The 20481-nt window shown below is 41.1% G+C and overlaps 1 protein-coding gene across 2 annotated transcripts; it reads left to right on the top strand.

Moving 5' to 3' along the window:
- The first annotated feature begins 1176 nt into the window (after positions 1-1176).
- Positions 1177-18481, top strand: ube2t (ubiquitin-conjugating enzyme E2T (putative)). Of its 2 annotated transcripts, none has more exons than XM_072277749.1 (7): positions 1177-1255; positions 2177-2300; positions 5252-5321; positions 7109-7214; positions 12699-12797; positions 16040-16126; positions 18277-18481. In XM_072277749.1, exons 2-7 carry the CDS (start codon positions 2192-2194, stop codon positions 18394-18396), a joined length of 591 nt encoding a protein of 196 aa, XP_072133850.1. In that variant the 5' UTR covers positions 1177-1255; positions 2177-2191; the 3' UTR covers positions 18397-18481. The 2 variants fall into 2 exon arrangements, with proteins under 2 accessions (XP_072133850.1, XP_072133851.1); XM_072277750.1 differs by having other exon boundaries at positions 1221-1310.
- The last annotated feature ends 2000 nt before the right edge of the window (positions 18482-20481 follow it).

Here is a 20481-nt window from a genome sequence, read left to right as displayed (position 1 = left end):
TCAGTTGCTGTGCAGACCAGGCTGTCACCTGCTACAGCCACCCAGGGGACGAGGTGCCGGAGCTGATATAGGAGGGTGATGTAGAGGCATGGTGGGCGAGCTGGAATCCTTGCATCGGTACTGCTCTCCCAGTATTTGCTCCCCGGAAGACAAACTGGTTTTCCTGTAGCTGAACCAGTGCGAGATGAGGAACTGCTGCAGACTTGTTCGTGCACAAACATGGCTCCAGGACAACATCCCATGCACCAACAATCTCCAGGCCATGCCACTCGGGGACTTGTGCTAATATTATTCTGTGATTGTATGTGCTATCGTAGCTCTATGTTGCAAAAGCACATACTGTTCATGAAGGGATCAGTAGTGGAAAAGGCCAGCAGTTGTCAACATCTCTGAGGATCTGTCCTGGGTCCAACATTAAGGCATCCGTTAGTCTTGCGAGACCATGGATCTGCGCCTGGCAAGTCTCTCCTGTCCACGACACCAATGTTGTCCAAGGGAAGGGCATTAGGACCCATACAGCTTGGCACCAGTGTCGTCGCAGAGCGATGTGTGATTAAGTGCCTTGCTCAAGGACACAACACATTGCCTCATCTGGGGCTCGAACTCATGACCTTCAGGTCGCTAGTCCAATGCCTTAACCACTTGGCCACGTGCCCACATATTGAACCAACATATTGATGCAATTACTAAGAAGGCATGACAGCATCTACATTTCATTAGGATCTTGAGGAGACTTGGAATGTCACTTAAGACCCACAAATTTTTAAAGGTGCTTGATGGAGATCATTCTAACTGGTTGCATCACTGTCTGGTATGGACGGGCCACTGCACAGGAGGCTGTGGGTAGTTGAGTCCTCAATATTTACAATTTGGCTGTGAAATGTCATATTGCCAATGATCTAAACTAGGCAGACATTCGAGTAGGGGGGAGGATGTGAAGTGTCTTCAAGGGGATAAAGAAATGTTACGTGAATCAGCGAAAACCTGGTGACTGGAGTACATTTTGGGAAGGTATAAGGTCACAAAAGTCACGGTATTTTATAAACTAGTCCCTTCCGAATTTCCGGGCTTTATGGTTGGCCACGGGCGTCGTTTTGAAGCGAAGCGCCGACGTGCTCCAGTCCGGCCACGTGTGATCCAGGTCGGGTTTTGCCTTGCCTCGCAGCGACCGGAAGCAGCCGTTGCAGGAGGCGCACCTCGCGGGTGATTTGAAACCGGCGGAGCGAGGGAAGAGGCTGCAGGCCGAGGAGCCTCGGTAAGTGAACGCTTCCCTTCCGAGCGCTGACTGTGGTTCAGCCAGTCCTGACTCGGTGAGGATGCTAATTTATATTCCGACATGGGTTCTGCGATGCAGCCATCGCTGGCCTTAGAGTGGGAGATGCTGAACTGCGGGAGTTGGTTCATAAGCAATTGAGGGTAGTTGTTATGGACGACAAATGTTTATCCATTTCACTCCTCAGATACTGCATGCGATGCAAACTCACTGTGTAACTTTGTACCTGCAGACTGTTAAATTAGGGTTGTTTTATTTCATGGGGGGGGGAGGAGGCAATGTTGTGTGTATAGGCAAGAGGGGATATTGCTCCGCCGATCACTACTGTTTAGTTGAAATTTCTGCTTTCAATAAAGGAAGTTGTGTTGGAAGACATACCTCTGCTAGAAGTACTTATTAAGGCAGCATTTAAAAGACGAATAGGTATGTAGATTGGAAAGGCTTGGAATAATGGTAAATAGGACTAGGTTAGATGGAGATTTTGGTTGGTTTGTATGAGTTGGGCGAAATGACCTGTTTCCATGCTATATGACTCAATTACTGCTGCTTATGCCAGGAACAACACAGAAACCTATAAACTTTGCATGTCTCTCCTGCAGCAGCGTGGCCCTTTGAGGAATCTAAGTATCTCCAATTTAGCCCCTTTAATTATCCTTGAAATTAACAGCCCTGACTTCAGATGCCTTGCCTCCAAATCCTGTTGTCAATCTCTCTCTGGTAATCCAGTGAGGTGATACATTTTCTCTTTGCGATTACCCACTTGACCAAGTTCTTGATTCCATGTCTAAAATATCCTTGTATATTTCAGTCCCAAATTTTGTCAGTGTTTCTACAAGTCAGCTTGGGTTGTTTCACATGATAAAGTTGCTAAATTATGTAAATTCTTGTCTTTGTGTACTTCAGATAAACTGGAAGACAATGCAAAGAGTTTCGAGGTTAAAAAAGGAACTGCAGTTGCTGGCGAACCAGCCTCCACCTGGTATTTCTTGCTGGCAGAAATGTGATCAAATGGATGAATTACGAGCACGTATGTTTTAATTACTTGCAGGAATTCAAACTTGAAACATGGCTTAACTCTGACATACCAGACAACTTTGTTCAAATGTCAGGATACCAGATATTTAGAGTGGATGCTGATAGTGCACTATGTAGCAGGTCACCTGCTGGTGTCTTGTACATGCTTATAAATAACAGATAGTGCAGGGATGTGTCCATCATTCTTTCTTTTTCCTTTGGTGACTTAGAGACTCTTTTCTTTCATTGCAAACTATTCTACCTGTCCAGGAAATTTCACTCTGTTATTCTGAATGGTATTTGCATTCCCCCCTCATGCAAAAGCTCAATCTGCCCATTGGCTGTTTGCTGATATCATTTGTGATTTGGATAATAAAATTCCCATAAATTTCATTTTCATTATGAGGAATTTTAACCATTGTAACATGAAACATAATCTGCTCAGAATACCACCAGATGGTTAGCTACCTGACTTGAGGATGGAATTTTGGACTACTTCTATACCAACATTAAAGAGGAATTCTGCCATTTTCCTGTTGGGCACCGATTATCATCTCTGACCATGCCATGATCGGGCTTGTTCCCAGCTATAAACAAAAACTGAAACAATCTAAACCAACCACGACCATCAGATGATGATGGACTCCTGAGGTTGTTGGAAGGCTGAGAGACTGCTTGGGCTCCACGGATTGGAAGGTTGCTGTATAGTATAGATGAACATTGTAACATTTTACAAATCCTGTGAAGATGTGTGTCTTAAAAACATCATTGAGTTATAACAATGACAAGTCATGAGTCAACAAGGAGTTGAAGACTCTGCAAAGGATCATGCCTATAGGTCCGGAAACAAATATAGCTCTGCAAAATGGCAGTTTGCACTTAAATAGATCAGCTAGAGGGAGACTTCAACAACAATAGCCAGGCAGTCTGGAGTTTCCTGCAAAGTCTTACCAACTTCAGAAGTGCTCCCACATCTCCATTCCCTACTTTGGCCAGTCAGTTTTATTGCTGATTTGATATGGACAATCAACATCTATCTTTTCTCACTTCCTCTGATCTAACCCACCCTCCTCCTTCACAACCACTCCAATGTCTCCTTCATCCCACCCCTATTCACTACCTTCAGCATTCTCCCCCTCTTGCCCTCTCCCTCCATGCCACCTGATAATTCCTGTGAAGCAAGAAGGTGTTCGCAGAGGATTTGGAAAACAACATTAGGAAAGCTGCAGGCCCTAATGGTCTCACCTGGTACTCGAAAGACACTGAGGATCAACTAGCACATGTCTTCATTGAGTTATTTAACACCTCCCTGTAATTATGCAGTGTTCTGGATTGCTTTAAAGTTGCTATAATCATTCTAGTTCCCAAGAAAGACAAGATCACTGGACTTAATGATTATAGGCTAGTCGCTCTGATTTCAGTAGTTATGAGAACCTTTGAACCTCTGATGTTGACCTATCTCAAGTCCATTACTGATCCTCTTTTGACCCGCTACAGTCTGCTTATAGAGCAAATCACTCAGTTGAGGATTTAGTTAACTTGTGCCTTCATTACATTCTTTACCATTTGGACTCCTCCCAACAGCAATGTGAGGATCTTTGTTGTGGTTTTTAGCTCTGCCTTCAGCACTATTGTTCCTTAGTTACTCCACAGCAAGCTAACCTAGCTAGATGTACCCTAAGTTATCTGTCAGTGGACTGCAAACTTCCTGACAGGAAGGAAGCAATATGTGTGGTTGGGCTCCTTGTCTGATCCAGTGTCTATAAGCTCTCCCCAGGTTTGTGTTCTTTCACCCCTCCCATTCTCACTTTATACAAATGACTACCTCCACAGATAAATTTAAGATTCTAAAGTTTGGATGACATGACTGTAGTTGGTCTCAATCTGCAATAATGATGTGACTTGTTATCAAAGTGAGATCACCCATCTTGCAACAATGTGTGCTCATAACAATGTAGGGCTTAATGCTATCAAAAAAGTGGAAATGATGATTGACCAACATTAACAGCTGTACCTGCCAACCCCACCCCCTTGTAAATTAAGGGTCAGGCTGTGTCTGGTCAAGTCCCTTAAATTCCTGGGGCTATCATTACCAATACATTGAAGTGGAACAAGCATGTTGTACTCATCATTGGTAAAGCCCAACAGAGATTCTTCCTACATCAGCTTTGGAAACAACATCTCAGGCCATATCCTGATAAATTTTTACTCAGCCAACATAGAGGGTGTTAAGACAAGCTGTGTTACCATTTGGTTTCCTGCCACCTCCTCTCCCTCCAAGTTGCAGCGAATGGTCCACTCAATGGAGAAGATCATTGGCTGTCAGCTACTAACATTAAAGGAGTTGCTCATCACCAGAGTTAAGAAAAGAGCTGAAAAAAATTACTGTTGATTCCACCCACCGTACAGTCACTTTTTCACTAAATTGGTATCAGGGAGGCACTACAAATCCATTACCACCAGGACTAAACATTTCCAAAGCTTTTCCCTGTAGCTATCTGGCTTCTCAACAAAACTCACTCAGGTGCAATGCCGTAACTGTCCCTGCACATCTGTTAAATAGTGTTTCCTGGTCTCCTTGTTCTGCTGATAATTAAGTCTGACTATGTGTTCACATTTATTTAAGTTTGATTATTGACGTTTGCACATGTGCCCATTCTGCTAATTGTTGATTGCTCATGGCTGTTTGCACTATTGTCTTGTAAACTGATGGTTGCTATTGCGTTGTTTTTTGTGGTATTGCCCTGTGTTTTATGCTTGGCACCGAACTACAATCAATCTGGTATGCTTCACATACTGGCAATAAAGTGATTCTGATTCCAAATGTATGGGCTGTCATAGTTTTAACTTATTAATGGGCCCTCAGTTTATTTTTAATCTGAGCTGTCAAGGCTAATCATTTTTTTTACAGAATTAAATCTGACAGTTTAACTTTGGTTATAAATCCTATTTTATTCTTTCTAGAAATTTTGGGAAGTGCTGATTCGCCATATGAAGGAGGAATATTTAATCTTGAAATTATTGTTCCTGAAAGGTAAAATTAGCTTTAATATCACTTTTGATTTCCCCTGCCCTTGTGTTCCTTTGTACAGAGTAACACTCCTGTATGTTCTGGTCACTCCATTACAGGAAGGGTGTGGAGGCTTTGGAAACAATACAGGTGTTTGCCAGGATTAGAGGGTATGAGGTATAAGTAGAGGTTGGAGAAAGCTTGTGTTGTTTTCTCAGAAACTAAGGAGAGATCTGATAGAGATTTAAAATTATGAGAAGCAAAGCTGGAGTAGATGGTCAGAATCTTTTTCCCAGAGTAGAAATGTCTAGTACTAGAGGGCATGCATTTAATTTGGAGGAGAAATGCTTAAAGGAGAATTGCAAGACAATTCTTTTTTCTTTTTTTTAATAGAGTGCCTGGAACAGGCTGCCTAAAGTTGTAGTAGAAACGCATGTGATACTTTAAGAGGTTGTTAGATGGGCACATGAGTATGCAGGAAATAAAGTTATGGATCATCCACAGGCAAGAGATTTACTTTAGCATCCTTAAGTGCTGACTTAAGGCTGATTTATACTTCTGCGTCAAATGGACGCCGTAACCTACGCAAGTGGCCTACGCACATTGTGAGCATTTATATTTGTGCGTTGGTGTGTCTGCATTGCTCGGCAATTCGGGCATGTCACACATGCGCACACCTGCCCGTGCAAGGCTTCATGGTCATGGTAGTCTTTCTCGGGGTAAACAAGTTTAAAGCGAGCATCTTTTTTCATAAAATCGAAATGTGTCCTCCATAATTTCGGAGGTCTGTAAAGTTTTATGGAAAGCATTACAGCCAGAGTTCCTTCCCTGCCCTTCAGTCGCCCAATGGGAAGCTATTGCAGCGTAGGAAGAAATGTGATGCTACCAAGCGGACCGATCACAGTTGTTGCGGTCTGCGTTGCCGCGACGCGTAGTTACGTTTTGGGAGAGGTGCGCGTCAGGCTACGGTGTAGGGATCTGCGTAGGGTTCGCGGCTACACTACCTACGGCATCGATTTGATGCAGAAGTATAAATCAGCCTTCAGTGGGCTGAAGGGCCTGTTCCTGTGCTGTCCTATGTTCTACTGTTTGGTTAATTAAGCATGGCTGTGCTTGAATTGTGCCCATCTTTAATATCTGCAGCATTTTTTAAATGGTCTATGAACATGAAAGCTAAAATACACATAGGAAAATGTATTTTGTCTTTCCACTGTGACATGCTTACTGAGGAAGAACTAAATTTGAAACCTTTTGTTCTATTTTGAAAAGCATGAATTTAGGTTACTTAATTTTTATATTTAACCGCTAGGCGGGGGGGGCGTAGATCGTAGATCTGCCATTATTTCAAAAATTGTTTCCTTGTCATCTTTGTTAGGTATACTTAGGTTAAAGTGGTGAAGGTAGGATTAAGTGGAATTGTGCTGCTTAGTTTTTTAGTTTACTCCCTACATGGCTTTAATTTGTCAACAATGAATCAAAATTACGGAGTGTAGCAACTATTGTTAAACTACATGTCTGTGCCACTTATCAAGCACTTGTACGTTAATCCCATAACAGGAGTTTTGATAGAACATGTAAACTGCACACAGTGTTGGAAGTCAGGATTGTACCTGGGTCACTGGCACTGCGAGGCAAGGTCTTATTTTTTTTGAGATTACAAATGATTTAAAAGTAAATATGACTGAGGTGCTTGTTTAATTTAAAGCAGACACACTTTAAAATATACTTTCTCATCCATTTAGAAAATAATCAGGAAGTGGAAAACAAATTGACTTATCATTTTAAATTCTTGTTAAATTTTTTTTTAAAAGATACCCATTTGAACCTCCAAAAATACGTTTTCTTACTCCAATATATCATCCCAACATTGACACAGCAGGAAGGATCTGCTTGGACATCTTGAAGTTGCCTCCAAAGGTAATCAGAGTTATTTGTCAAGACTTGGATGCTATTGATACCTTGATTGAAAATGACTCTACAGTAGGAATTCCCAACCTGGGGTCCATGGGCCCCTTGCTTAATGGTATTTGTCTATGGCATAAAGAAGTTTGGGGGGCCCTTGCTTAATGGTATTTGTTTATGGCATAAGGAAGGTTGGGGGGCCCTGCTCTACAGTGTTACTGTCTTATATTTTATATATACACTATTATTTTTCCCTCCATTAGCTTTGGGAGTAATGTTAATTAATAAAATACTTGGAATTGCTACTATATTTTTGGAACAACCTAGGTATACTTTTTTAAGTGATTCAAATAGTACTCTTAAATTTTGTGATTTGTTTTTAATTGTTTGTTGTCACAACATCAAACATTAATGGGCATTATTTTTCTGTGGCTAGAGCGTGATTAACGTCACATCAAGAATATCCACTTTGATACTCGCTTCCGTATCTTGATACTTTGTACTGGGAACTTGTATCAATGATATGAGAATAAATAATTTCTTGTTCACGTTTTCTTTTCCCTGAATCCCCAAATAGTATTCGGGATTTAGAAATGAAATGAGTAATTAGAATATTGCATTTTGTTTTTGCCTCCAGCATTCTAAATTGGGCACCAATCTACTTTTGAGAATTTAGTGTTTAGAATTGAAAATACACTTGGACTAAGAGGTTAACTGTCCTGTGCTATCACCAGTGGGATCATCAGTTGATCTGCCGCCTGTCTTCAGGAGTTTTGGCCCACTTATGATCAAGACTCCCTCGAGGTGGTGGCCAGCTGTGCTAAAGCACCACCTCCCACTGGTGAGCTTAAAAACCTGGCATCTGCCTCTATCAGAGTTGTTGGTCGCTTCCATCTAATAGATAGTCTGCTCTTCAGGTGTCCATGCAACTACTGAAGGGTTTGCAAAAGGTGGATACACTGTCTGACTATCTGCCCCTCTGGAGGTACTTGGTCAACACCCATGATGATCCTGTTTCTGCTGCCTCGGCTACAGCCCTGCTGGTTGACTTGATCCCTCTTCTAGTGAAGCCAAGGTCACGCAGCCACTTCTGAAAAGTGAATGCAATAAAGCCATGCCAACCTACTTTGAATGGATAGCATAAGACCTTCCACCCTCTGTCTCTGCACTCGATCTTAATTCTGCATACTGGTAAACTTGCGCTCACGGACTTCATCGATGTTGTCTTCCCAGGGGACTGTGAGTTCACCAATAACCACTTCTCTGCTGGTGTCAGACCATATGATTATATCTGGACACAATGTGGTGAAAGCTATTTGCTCTGGGAAACTGCCTTTCCCATCCAGGTCAGCCTTGACACCAGTCATTGGCTGAAGAAAGTATGCTTGATCATGGGCTTGCGCTGTACACCCTCGACTTGGAGCCTTCTTTCACAAATGATATGCGATGTCCTGCGCTGCATGGAGCTTGAGGTAAGTTGTGCTGCAGTACTCTGCTTAGCCACTTCTGTTACAACTTTGAGAACATTGTTATGTCTCCAAGTGTACATGCTGCTGGAAAGATTGACTGCATGCACTCAAAATATGTTGGTGTTCCTTTCTCGCCACAAGCAGCACACCTGTCTGTCTTCATACCAGGTGCTGAGGTTGGCAGGTGTTGGGAGCAGGTGGTACGCTGCTCTGCATAGAAAAGAAATGTGGAGTGGTTCCATCTGCCACTGAACATTCCAAGATAGATGTTGTTGTTCAACACTTTCCCTCCAGGCCCAAGCCCCTTGTTTGGCCAGGCCAGCTGTTTTAGCTAACCTCTTCTCCTCTTCTACCTCTTGTAATTCTTGCATTACGAGCTCACAGTGCTCCCTACCTGTAGAAGATGACCACCACTTGTGGGTCGTCCATCCAAGTCCCTGGCGGCCTAGCTGGGTAGCCCCAACCATCTCCTTGTGCTTCAATCTAGACTCTGCCTCATCAACTGCTACATGGGCTGACCACTTCCTGCCTGATCTCACATCCGGCTGGGTGTTCTTGATGACAGGGTCTTCTGAGTCTCGAAGCATCAAGAATGATCTTACCCTGGCTACTGTGGATTGCAACATTGGTGAGGCTGCTTGGTACTTCAAGCCACTTCTTCACATACTTGTTGACCTTCCGTTCCATTGCCTCAACATGGGACATTGTCACTTCATAGACAATCAGTGGCCACATTATCTGTGGCATCAGTCCATACTGCAAGCACCACAACTTCAACTTCCGAGGCAAGCCACACTTGACAAAAGACCTCTGCTGATCTGTTCTCCTGTCTCTTGAACCCTCTTGGTGTCTCTCAGCTCCTCTGTGTACCATCGCCCGAGGCTCTTAGTTGGATGGTCCTGAATGGATGGAATCTCCTCTTTCTCTTTTTACGTTGTGACTCTGCACGACGGAGTGATGCTAACTTTAATCAAAAATGCTCTTGGAGATCAGCAAGCCCTGGCTTGTCACCCTCACTTGCTACCTTCCACCTCTGTCTCAATGATCTAAGCTCTCTCCTCAACCTACTAATCTCCTGGCGCCTGCTTAGTGTCCGTGCTGGCTTTGCTTTCTTCAACTCAACCAAACCAAACCGGTACTTTCCAACATCGTAAATCATATCGCCCATCACTTCCAACTTTCTCTTTGATGTTCCCATGAGAGTGTTCTCCAACATCATACTGATATCCTCATCAAATACACGCCAAGCCTTCTCGTCTGCCATTGCTGGCCACTTGACCTTCCTGTTCTTCTCTACCTCCTCACCACTGCCATCATGTGAAGGATCTACCTGGGTACTGTGGTCTGAAATCTGAGCTGGGTTATCTCTCGTCTGACCAGGAGTATGATGACTCTCTCCAGAGCGAATCGCTGTGGCTTGTGAATCAGTGGTTGAAAAGACCACATCATCTGTGCTTGGTGAAGTAATTTCATTTTCATCCACTGGGATGGAATAGCACTTCAACTTTGCTTGGTAGACTTGTGAACCTTAAATGCTGGAAAATGCTTTCCCACACCAACACCCTGGACACTCAGAGCCTCTTATCCTAGCTCTTGGTCGTAGTCGTTCCTTGTAATTAACTGTAACTGTCTGATTGGGTCCATCACTCTCCCTCCCTCTCGGAAGACCCCAAGGGTATGTCTCTCCATGTAAACTAGGAGCTTCAAGAGGTGGGTGCTCTTCTGAGCTGGTGCCCGGACTGCCAATCCTGACACCCCCGGTGTCAGTCTTTCCTGTCTGTCCGCTGTCTCTGCACGCTGTCACCGGACTATTCCCGGTCACCAACCACACTATTCCTGGTAGTCACTGGTGTCCAGAACAAAATAATTGGACTAAGATGTTAACTGTCCTGTGCTTTCACCAGGAGGATCATCAGTTGCTCAGCCACCTGTCTTCAGGAGTTTCGGCCCACTTTGATTAAGACTCCCTCAAGGTGGTGGGCCAGCAGTGCTAAAGCACCACTTCCCACTGGTGAGCTTAAAAACTTGGCATCTGCCTCTATCAGAGTTGTTAGTCACTTCTGTCCAACAGATGGTCTACTCTTCAGGAGTCTATGCAACTACTGAAGGATTTGCAAAAGATAGATACACTATCTGGCTATCTGCCCCTCTGGATGTACTTGGTCCACACCCATGATGATCCCATCTCTGCTGCCTCAGCTACAGCCCTGCTGGTTTGTATATGAACCTAATGAAGAACCTCAGCTATCATGATTGTATACTAACTTAAAAATCATGGTCTGAAGGACATAGGGAATGACTTGAGGAATAATAATTCCTGCAATTAGATGACACTTCGTTTTTGAAAGCAGCTTGAATATTCCGTTATGCTGTACTTGGCATTTTCAATCCTGAGTGACTCCACAAATGAATGTCTTCCCAATATTAATTGAATAATTATTAGTTTTTATCACTGGGCAACTGAAAAATTTTGGCACATGTTCTGTAGTTTATGAGCAAAAATCTAATGAAATTCAGTTTGCCTTTTGGTGTCTTCCTCTGTGGGTACTGCTGAAGACTAAATTGTTGTAATGTGAAAATTTGATTTACGAGGGGTGATTGATAAGTTCGTGGCCTACGGTAGAAGGGGTCAATTTTAGAAAACCTAGCACATTTATTTTTCCTACATTTACACACTTAGTGCAGTGGATGTGGAAAATACAGATCCCTTCTTTGTAGAAGTCGGCGTCTTGGACCTCCAGAAAGTGGTCCACAGCAGGGATGATTGATAAGTTCATGGCCTAAAGTAGAAGGAGATGAGGAGATTTCAAACTTTCTACATTTTCGCTCAGAGTTGAACTGCACGTGCATGTAACGAGAGCTGTATAACTCATCTCCTTCTACCTTAGGCCACAAACTTATCTATCACCCCGCTGTGGACCATTTCTACAAAGAAGGGATCCATATGCTCCACGACCAATGGACTGTGTGTACATGTAGGAGGGGACTATGTTGAAAAATAAATGTGCTTGGTTTTCTAAAACTGACTCTTTCTACCTTAGGCCACGAACTTATCAGTCACCTCTCGTATAGTGCTGAGACTCCTTCCTTTTAGAAGGAAAACAGATCGGTGCTGTGCGACCTCTCAAAACAAATCCATTTCCCTTGTTGTAACTTATTTTTTCTCTCTCAGCAATCAATTCCACCTGGATTATCATATCCCCCACCTGCACCAGGGGAAATGCATAGTAATCAGCTATGTATTGGTTATTGTGACATTTTGGTAGAGGTAATCCAACTGATGACAGGTGGAGTGTCCACTGACAGCATCGGAGGTCAGGATCTAATCTGAGTCCGTACTGTGCCTTTCATATAGTGAGGGAAGGAGCAAATCTTGCTATTGTTACTACAAGTGGCTTTCATGAAAATGGGAACTTCTGCCATTAGGTCATTTACCAACTTTGTCTGGAGAACAGTGAACTACAGCCTCAATATAATTGAAGTTGAACAGTATTCAGTTTCAAAATTCAGAAAATAACTTGTCTTTCCCTTAAATTAATGATGTTCAGTGAAGTGTTTTAAGTACTATTGCAGATATATCTTTTATTGCAGCAAGTTCTAATGTTTGATCATGGAAATTAATTTCCAAGTTGCTGCTGTACTGTTGTGGATTTCATGCATTGTAATTGGTGTGTATCACTTGTTTCTTTAAATCTTTACAAATAAAGCTGTAAATGAAAGCTGAATGGCAGCACAACTGTATTATGTTTATTTTGACTGGAGTTCTTTCAATCAGTTTAACAAATGAATGACTTTTTGCCTGTTTTGTGGGTATGTCAGTATTTATTTGATTAGGAAGTAGTGTTTTTAATTGCATGTTGTCTACATTTCATCATTGTACAGATCAGTTTATAAGTTAGTGTATGATTGTAAGAAAATATTCATTTCTAGACAACTAGATTCCATACTCCAAAAAGAATAAAGTGCTCATCTTAAATATACAAAAACATGTAAATACTTAATGCTGATATATGTTAATTTTATTATTTAGGGAGCCTGGCGGCCATCTCTCAACCTCTCTACTGTGTTGACATCAATTCATTTATTGATGTCTGAACCTAATCCAGATGATCCTCTCATGGCTGACATTGTAAGTTTTGTTTTAAATTGGCAATCATGAATACAATATTTGATGGAACTCATCTCAAAGTGAGCGTGTTACTGAATGTACTGCTTGATTTAACAAAAAATCTAGATGCTGAAAATTGAGAGTTTAAAAAAAAATATATAGGAATCTTCAACAGGTCATGCAGCATCTAAAAAGAGAAGCAAAGTTAAAGTAAAAAGTGGATCACATTTCATCAGAATTTGTTTGATTTTTTTTTACAATTTTTGTGGGGAAAGAACAAAGGAAAAGGTGGAGAGCTGGATATGATGGTATTGTTTGAGTGCTGAAACCTTGTTAATCACAGTTACTGTCTTTGGAAGTGATGTGAATGAAGAGAAACTAGGGGAAAGATGCTGCAATTGAAATAGGAAACAAAATAGTTGCTAGAATTCTGAAATGAGAATGTTTGAAATATTAAATGAGTTAGGAAGGAGTTCCTTTGAGAGACAAAAAAGACAACCTATGATGTTCAATCAGAACTATTGAGTTCTGATAACCAGCCTTTCCATCTTTTTAACTGAAATTAACTGTAACTCCAAGGCTGTAATGTGCTGGTCAAACTATTAGCAGTTTGGGGCCTTTTATCTAAGAAAAGATGTGCTGGCATTGGAAAGGGTCCAGAGGAGGTTCATGAGAATGATCCTAGGATTGAAAGGATTTACATGTGACGAGTGTTTGCCTGAAGGTCTGTACTGCTGGAGTTTAGAAGAATCGGGGTGTGGCTATTGAACCTATTGAATGTTGAAATTCTTAGAGTGGATGCGGAGAGGATATTTCCTAGAGTGGGGGGAGTCTCGAACTATAGGACACAGCCATAGAACGCGAGAACATTTCTTTAGAACAGAGATGAGGAATTTATTTAGCCAGAGTGTGGTGAGTCTGTGGAATTCTTTGCCATGGATGGCTGTGGAGGTCAACTCAATGGCTATATTTAAAGTGGAGGTTAATAAGTTTTGATTAATTAGGGCGTCAAAGGTTACTGGGAGATGGCAGGAGAATGGGGTTGAGAGGGATAATAAATCAGCTATGATGGAGTAGTGGACCAGACCCAATTGGCTGAATGGCCTAATTCTGCTCCGTTGTCTTTTGGATGAGATTGCTCTTTAGGCTTGATGTTTGGCTTCATTAGATTAGTGTAAGAGGTCAAAGATGGGGGTTGGTTTGGAAACGAGATAGAGAATTTAAGGGGGGGGGAGAAAAAACTGGAAACTTGGTCACCTGTGTGGATTGAACAGAGGTGTTCTGCAAAGCAGTCACCTAATTTATATTGGGTATAATTGGGTATTTTAGGAGACCACACAGTGAGTACTGAAAGAAATAAACTAATTTAGAAGAAATTAAGGGAAGTGCTACTTCATCTGGAGGGAGCATTTGGGTCTGAGATGGTGGGAAAGGAGAAGGATAGGTAATGCATTTGGTGTGGTTATGCACAAAGATGCTGTGAGAAGCAGTAGTTGTCATTGAAAGAGATTGAAGAGTGAATAAGGGAGTCATGAAGGGGAAAATGTGTCTATTAGTGCCATTACATTAAAAATCATGGAATTACAGAGAATGATGTGTTGTGCCAAGTGAAAATGAAGGCAAAGCCAAGTAAAATACTTGTGGATGAGGAAGGGGAGTGAAAGATGGTATTCAAGAAATGGAACAGAAGTGGTAGAGAGCGTTATTAAAAATGGTAGAAAGGAAACAAAATTAACTTATTCATAATTATCAATGCAAATCTGTGGTTCTTTAATGCAATGAGTTGCATAGTGATCAGAAAAATCTGAAACATTAACTTTCAATTTTTTCTAATGTTACAAAATTCCTATAAAATATACAAAAATGGGAATATTAACTGGCTACACACATAAAAGTTGCTGGTGAACGCAGCAGGCCAGGCAGCATCTGTAGGAAGAGGTGCAGTCGACGTTTCAGGCCGAGACCCGAATTCCCACCATCTGCAGAATTTCTGTTGTTTGATATTAACTGGCTTATAATTTTGTTGCCCCTTTGGCTTGGTGCTATGGAATGACATAATGGAATGGAGTAAGAGGTCAGATACATATAAGAGACACCTGGAGGCCTTTTGTCCTGTGTCTGCTTATCCAATAAATAATGTGACTACTCTTCAACTTCAGCACAACAGAATTAGCCCATTTGGCCCATCAATTCTGCTCTCCATTTGATTCTGGCTGATGCATGAAGCAGTTAGGCTGAGCACCACCACCAGTACTTTGTCATTTCCTGTCTGTCACCTAGGAACAAACATTCCTGTGCCTATCAATCTCTGTATATAAGCTTATGTATTTATTTTTTATTATTGTTTTTTTTTGTATTGTACTGGATCTGGAGTGAAAATTATTTTGTTTTCCTTTACACGTATACAGGGAATGACATTAAACAATCTTGAATCTTTTCATTTAAAAGTGCTCATATGGAGAAACTGGCAGTGATGTTTAAAGTTGCAATATTTGGATTGAAGTGTTGTCTATTTCCATAGCTCACAGAGGACCTCTAGTGTTGCAATCCACTGCGGCACCAACTTAAAAGTCTGGCTCCCAGATCCTTGTGGAACGAAATAAATGCATTGCTCTCTGGCATTGATTGTCCAAAATAAGTTATCCATAATTTTCCCTTGATAATTCCAATTTTATTTTTCATTAATGAAAAATTCAGTTAAATTTGAACAAATTCATTTGTGAGTATTAATTTCCCCACAATCACACATTGCTTAATTTGAAATTTGTAGTTTATCAGATAAATTTATTTACTCTTTAACATTTCCCTTGGACCTCCTTGATTATGATACTAGTTTTAATTAACACTTGGATTTGATTCATGGTCTCGTGTTTTGCTCTCCCTTTGCCTTCTGACGTGATTTATTCCTATACAGGAGGGCTTCATGTTTTTGGATTTTAACTTTTCTTCAAGATCTTTAGAATCTTTGGTTATCAGAAATTATTGAGCACTTGTATCAATAGGAACATTTCACTGTTTCCGAAACTCCATTAATATAATTGTTCTAGGATTGCATTTATAATATGAACAATATGGGATTGCTAATTCTGGTTTGATTTTGTATTGGTTACTTCATCTTTCTGATGTGGTGTGCTTTTGCCTTTCTGATAGGAATATCACTAGCCAGTTGATGACTAAACATATTTTCTCTATTGTAGTGTATAAACTACAGGAATAAAATGCATCCTAAAATGACCTAATGCACTTTCACATTTTATTTTTAGTCGTCTGAATTCAAATATAACAGGCAATCTTTTGTGGAAAATGCAAAAAAATGGACATTAAAGCATGCAACACAAACAAAGGACAAGGTGAGTTTAAACATTTGTGGAGAATTATAATTTTCCATTACTTGGGTGTCAATACTGCTGTGTAGCTGGTTGTTAAATGCCATTTTAAAATGTTCTGTTTTCTTTCCAAACATGAATTTGGTAATGTGGTGTAAAGAGTTGGAGTGTACAGTACTGTGCAAAAATCTTAGGCACCCTGGATTTTTATATAAATTTTATTTTAGATATTTTTTGTCTTCTGCATTAGTGTGTCAGTAGAAAAGAACAAATTTTAGATTTTCAAATACCCATTTTCCAAAAATTTAAATGTTACAGAGAAACGTTTGTATTTTATTGAAGAAAGTAACATATTCAATTATAGACCACTTATCAACGGAAAAACTTGATTACCTCGTAGGTATATAGTCCAGTGCAAAATTAAACAAATTTAACAAATGGATGCTAATGATCAATGACATAATGAGCAGAATGAACTAAACTGATTCACTGAAACAGAAATGGGTGTAGAGGGAATCAAACTGGGTGAAGGACAGCCAAATTAAAAGATAAAGGTTTGGCAGATGTGACAGCTTAACCTTATCAATTCTTGCACCATGGGATGAGTGAGAATAGCAACAAAATACAAGGTGATCAACCTGCAGCAGCAAGGTCTCTCCCAAGCAAAAATTTCGTGGCAGAGAGGAATTTCAAAATGTGCTGTCCAAGCTCTTCTGAAGAAGCACAAAGAAATGGGCAAGGCTGAAGACCAGAAATGCAGTGGTTGGCCACAGAAACTGAGTGAAACAGACGAGAGATATATCAAACTGATGTCACTTGTATTGCAAGAGGTCCAGCACTGCTGACAGCTCCGAATTCACAGAAACCCTCTGCTGCAGTGAGAAGTTTTATCAGAAGTGGTCTTCATGGAAGAGTTGCTACCAGAAAGCCATTCCTCTGAAGTGGAAACAAAACCAAGAGACTCAGCTACGCAGGAACACAAAGACTGGGGTGCTGAACAATGGCAGCAAATGCTCTGGTATGACAAATCAACATTTTAAATTTTTGGCTTGTACAGAAGGCAGTTTGTCATTGAAGAGCTGGAGAGTGCTGCATGGATGAGTTTTTGCAGCCAACTGTGAAACATGGCAGAAGTTTCCTGTAGATTTGGGGCTGCATTTCTGCAAATGGACTTGGTGATCTGGTCAGAATTAATGGAACCAATGCTGAGAAGTACAAGCAAATTCTCATCTGTCACACGATACGATTAGGGAGGTGTCTGATCAGTTCCAAATTCATTCTGCAGCAGGACAATAAACCCACACACACAGACATCAACATAAAGAACTATCTTCTGTGAAAAGAACAAGGAGTTCTGCAACAGATGGTATGGACTTTATCGCAATGTTATCGATACTTGCTGGAAAAATAAATGTTTGAAGGATGTAGTTACTTGGGAAATGGGTTTGTAGGTTCAGGGCATTATTCAAAATTGCTTAAGTTCCAGTGTGCCAGAGCTTGGTTCATGACTTTCATTGTCGTGGTATTTGCTTTGAACAAACACTATCTTTCGTCTTTTTAATTTCATTGCCCTTTCACGTTTAAAAGTTATAGCTGTTAATTGAGTTTGTGCTCTTAACACTGCAGCAAAGTGTTCAAGCTGATGAGCAAAAGAAAAAGTTATTGCTGCAATAATAACTTCCATTGATTATAACTGTCAGCAAAGGAGAAAAAGTACTCCAAGTCCTTCTAGAATGTTATCAATCAAAAATAGGGAGCCAGTGTAGAATCAGCAGTCACAAGATTGAATGAGAAAGACTTGACAAACTAGGGCGTTAGTTAATAGCTTTGAATGACCTTTGAGTTTGCATACAGAAGAGTCTGAAAGCCCACTACCAATATTGGAGAACTTGTGTACTGGTATCAAATATATGAACAAGAGTTTCAATAGAAGAAACTATGACGAGGCTGATTCAGGTGATATTGTGGTGGAAAAAGGCATTCTTAATGACTCAGGGGATGTAACATATGGCATAATCAAATCCAGGTACTTGTAATAGTATTACATACTGTATATTTTTGATCTTTCCTATGTTTTCTTTGTTTTGATATCTTAGTCAAATGATGTTACCAAATAAGCTTTAAGTGGAGATTTTTTGACAATGAATAACATGAAGTGTTTTTTGCTTCCTTAGATACCTGCATATCTGAAAGAGAATCTGAACCAGGTCGAACCAGATGTAACCAAGGAAAGACCAATACCACGCAAAAGATCTGCTTGTGATTCTGACAATGCCAAAAAATTCTGTTTGTAAATAGTGGAGTATTTGTATGTTCAATGTTATTTTTTAATGTTTGTAATTATTCTGCCAAATTGTCACTTTATTTCAATAAAATGTTTAACTTTACTGTTGACTATATTAGTAAACCACCTAGGGAAAAGCTTGAACAGAAGCAGCATTGAGTACAAATCGCAGATGCTAGAATCTGGAGGGGGAAAAGATCAGACTGCTGGAGGAACTCAGTGGGTCAAGGAGTGTTATGGAGGTAAAGAGATGGTTAATGTTTCAAGCCATGATTTGGACTTTAGCAGCTTGCGTTGTTTCAGCAAACCCTCCTTTTTGATCCTAGCTATGTACTTTTTTCATCTATGTGAGGTATGACAACTAAATCTTCCCCTTTCTGCTTTAACTACCTCTCCAACCTAACGTGATGACCTTAATCCTGGCATGTGGCAGGTAACAGCTTTTTGGGCTTATGCCCATGATTACAGCAAACTACTTAACCACTTAACTAAGTAGTCATTCATTCATGATGTCATCATTTGGCATGCCATCTTAGGAAGTGCACGGCTACAATAGACAGGAAGTAGTGTCCAATGCCTTTTCCAAGTTTGACTTTCAGCATTTATAACAGTTATGTGCTCATCACAAAGCACCCATGAATTTTAAAAACTATTGTGATTTTTTTCTTGACAATGTTTCAAACAATCTGGAAAATTATTTGAGATATCAGTATTTCAAAATTGTCACTGGGAATTTGCTTGCTAGGGCTAAACACTTTAAGGGATATATGAACTCAAAGCTTAGAGATCACGTCTCTGGTCTCATCAGATCCATTACAACACTTATAAAGTAAAGTTGCATTAAGTAAAGTTGAGATCCGTCAAAGGAGATTCTACTGATTTTTTTCCAAAAGATAAAAATTTAGTCATAGTTATACTTTATTGATCCCAGGAGGAAACTGGTTTTCATTACAGTTGCACCATAAATAATAAATAGTCATAGAACCATAAATAGTGAAATAGATGTAAATTATGAAATGAGTCCAGGACCAGCCTATCGGCACAGGGTGTCTGACCCTCCAAGGGAGGAGTTGTAAAGTTTGATGGCTACAGGCAGGAATGACTTCCTATGACGCTCTGTGCTGCATCTTGGAAGAATGAGTCTCTGGCTGAATGTACTCCTGTGCCTAACCAGTACATTATGTAGTGGATGGGAGACATTGACCAAGATGGCATGCAACTTAGACAGCATCCTCTTTTCGGACACCACCGTGAGAGAGTCCAGTTCCATCCCCACAACATCAGTGGCCTTACGAATAAGATTGTTGATTCTGTTGGTGTCTGCTACCCTCAGCCTGCTGCCCCAGCACACAACAGCAAACATAATAGCACTGGCCAGCACAGACTCGTAGAACATCCTCAGCATCGTCTGGCAGATATTAAAGGACCTCAGTCTCCTCAGGAAATAGAGACGGCTCTGACCCTTCCTTAGTGTTCTTTGACCAGTCCAGTTTATTGTCAATACGTATCCCCAGGTATTTGTAATCCTCCACCATGTCCACACTGACCCCCTGGATGGAAACAGTGGTCACTGGTACCTTAGCTCTCCTCAGGTCTACCACCAACTCCTTAGTCTTTTTCACATTAAGCGGCAGATAATTCTGCTCACACCATGTGACAAAGTTTCCTACAGTAGCCCTGTACTCGACCTCATCTCCCTTGCTGATGCATCCAACTATGGCAGAGTCATCCGAAAATTTCTGAAGATGACAAGACTCTGTGCAGTAGTTGAAGTCCGAGGTGTAAATGGTGAAGAGAAAGGGAGACAAGACAGTCCCCTGTGGAGCCCCAGTGCTGCTGATCACTCTGTCGGACACACAGTGTTGCAAGCACACATACTGTGGTCTGCCAGTCAGGTAATCAAGAATCCATGACACCAGGAAAGCATCCACCTGCATTGCTGTCAGCTTCTCCCCCAGCAGAGCAGGGTGGATGGTGTTGAACACACTGGAGAAGTGAAAAAACATGACCCTCAGTGCTCGCTGGCTTGTCCAGGTGGGCAGAGACACGGTTCAGCAGGTAGACGATGGCATCCTCAACTCGTAGTCGGGGCTGG

This window comes from Mobula birostris, chromosome 14 (assembly GCF_030028105.1).
Source record: "Mobula birostris isolate sMobBir1 chromosome 14, sMobBir1.hap1, whole genome shotgun sequence".
NCBI classification, from domain to species: Eukaryota; Metazoa; Chordata; class Chondrichthyes; order Myliobatiformes; family Myliobatidae; genus Mobula; species Mobula birostris.
The sequence above is the reverse complement of the archived record's forward strand: the minus strand, read 5'-3'. Positions and strand labels throughout refer to the sequence as shown.

Bases quoted from the DNA above. Each gene is read 5' to 3' on its own strand.
- ube2t (XM_072277749.1), top strand. From the start codon at position 2,192: ATGCAAAGAGTTTCGAGGTTAAAAAAGGAACTGCAGTTGCTGGCGAAC. The intron at 5,322-7,108 runs GTAAAATTAGCT...TTTTTTTAAAAG, and splicing joins GAAATTATTGTTCCTGAAAG to ATACCCATTTGAACCTCCAA. The intron at 12,798-16,039 runs GTAAGTTTTGTT...TTTTATTTTTAG, and splicing joins ATCCTCTCATGGCTGACATT to TCGTCTGAATTCAAATATAA.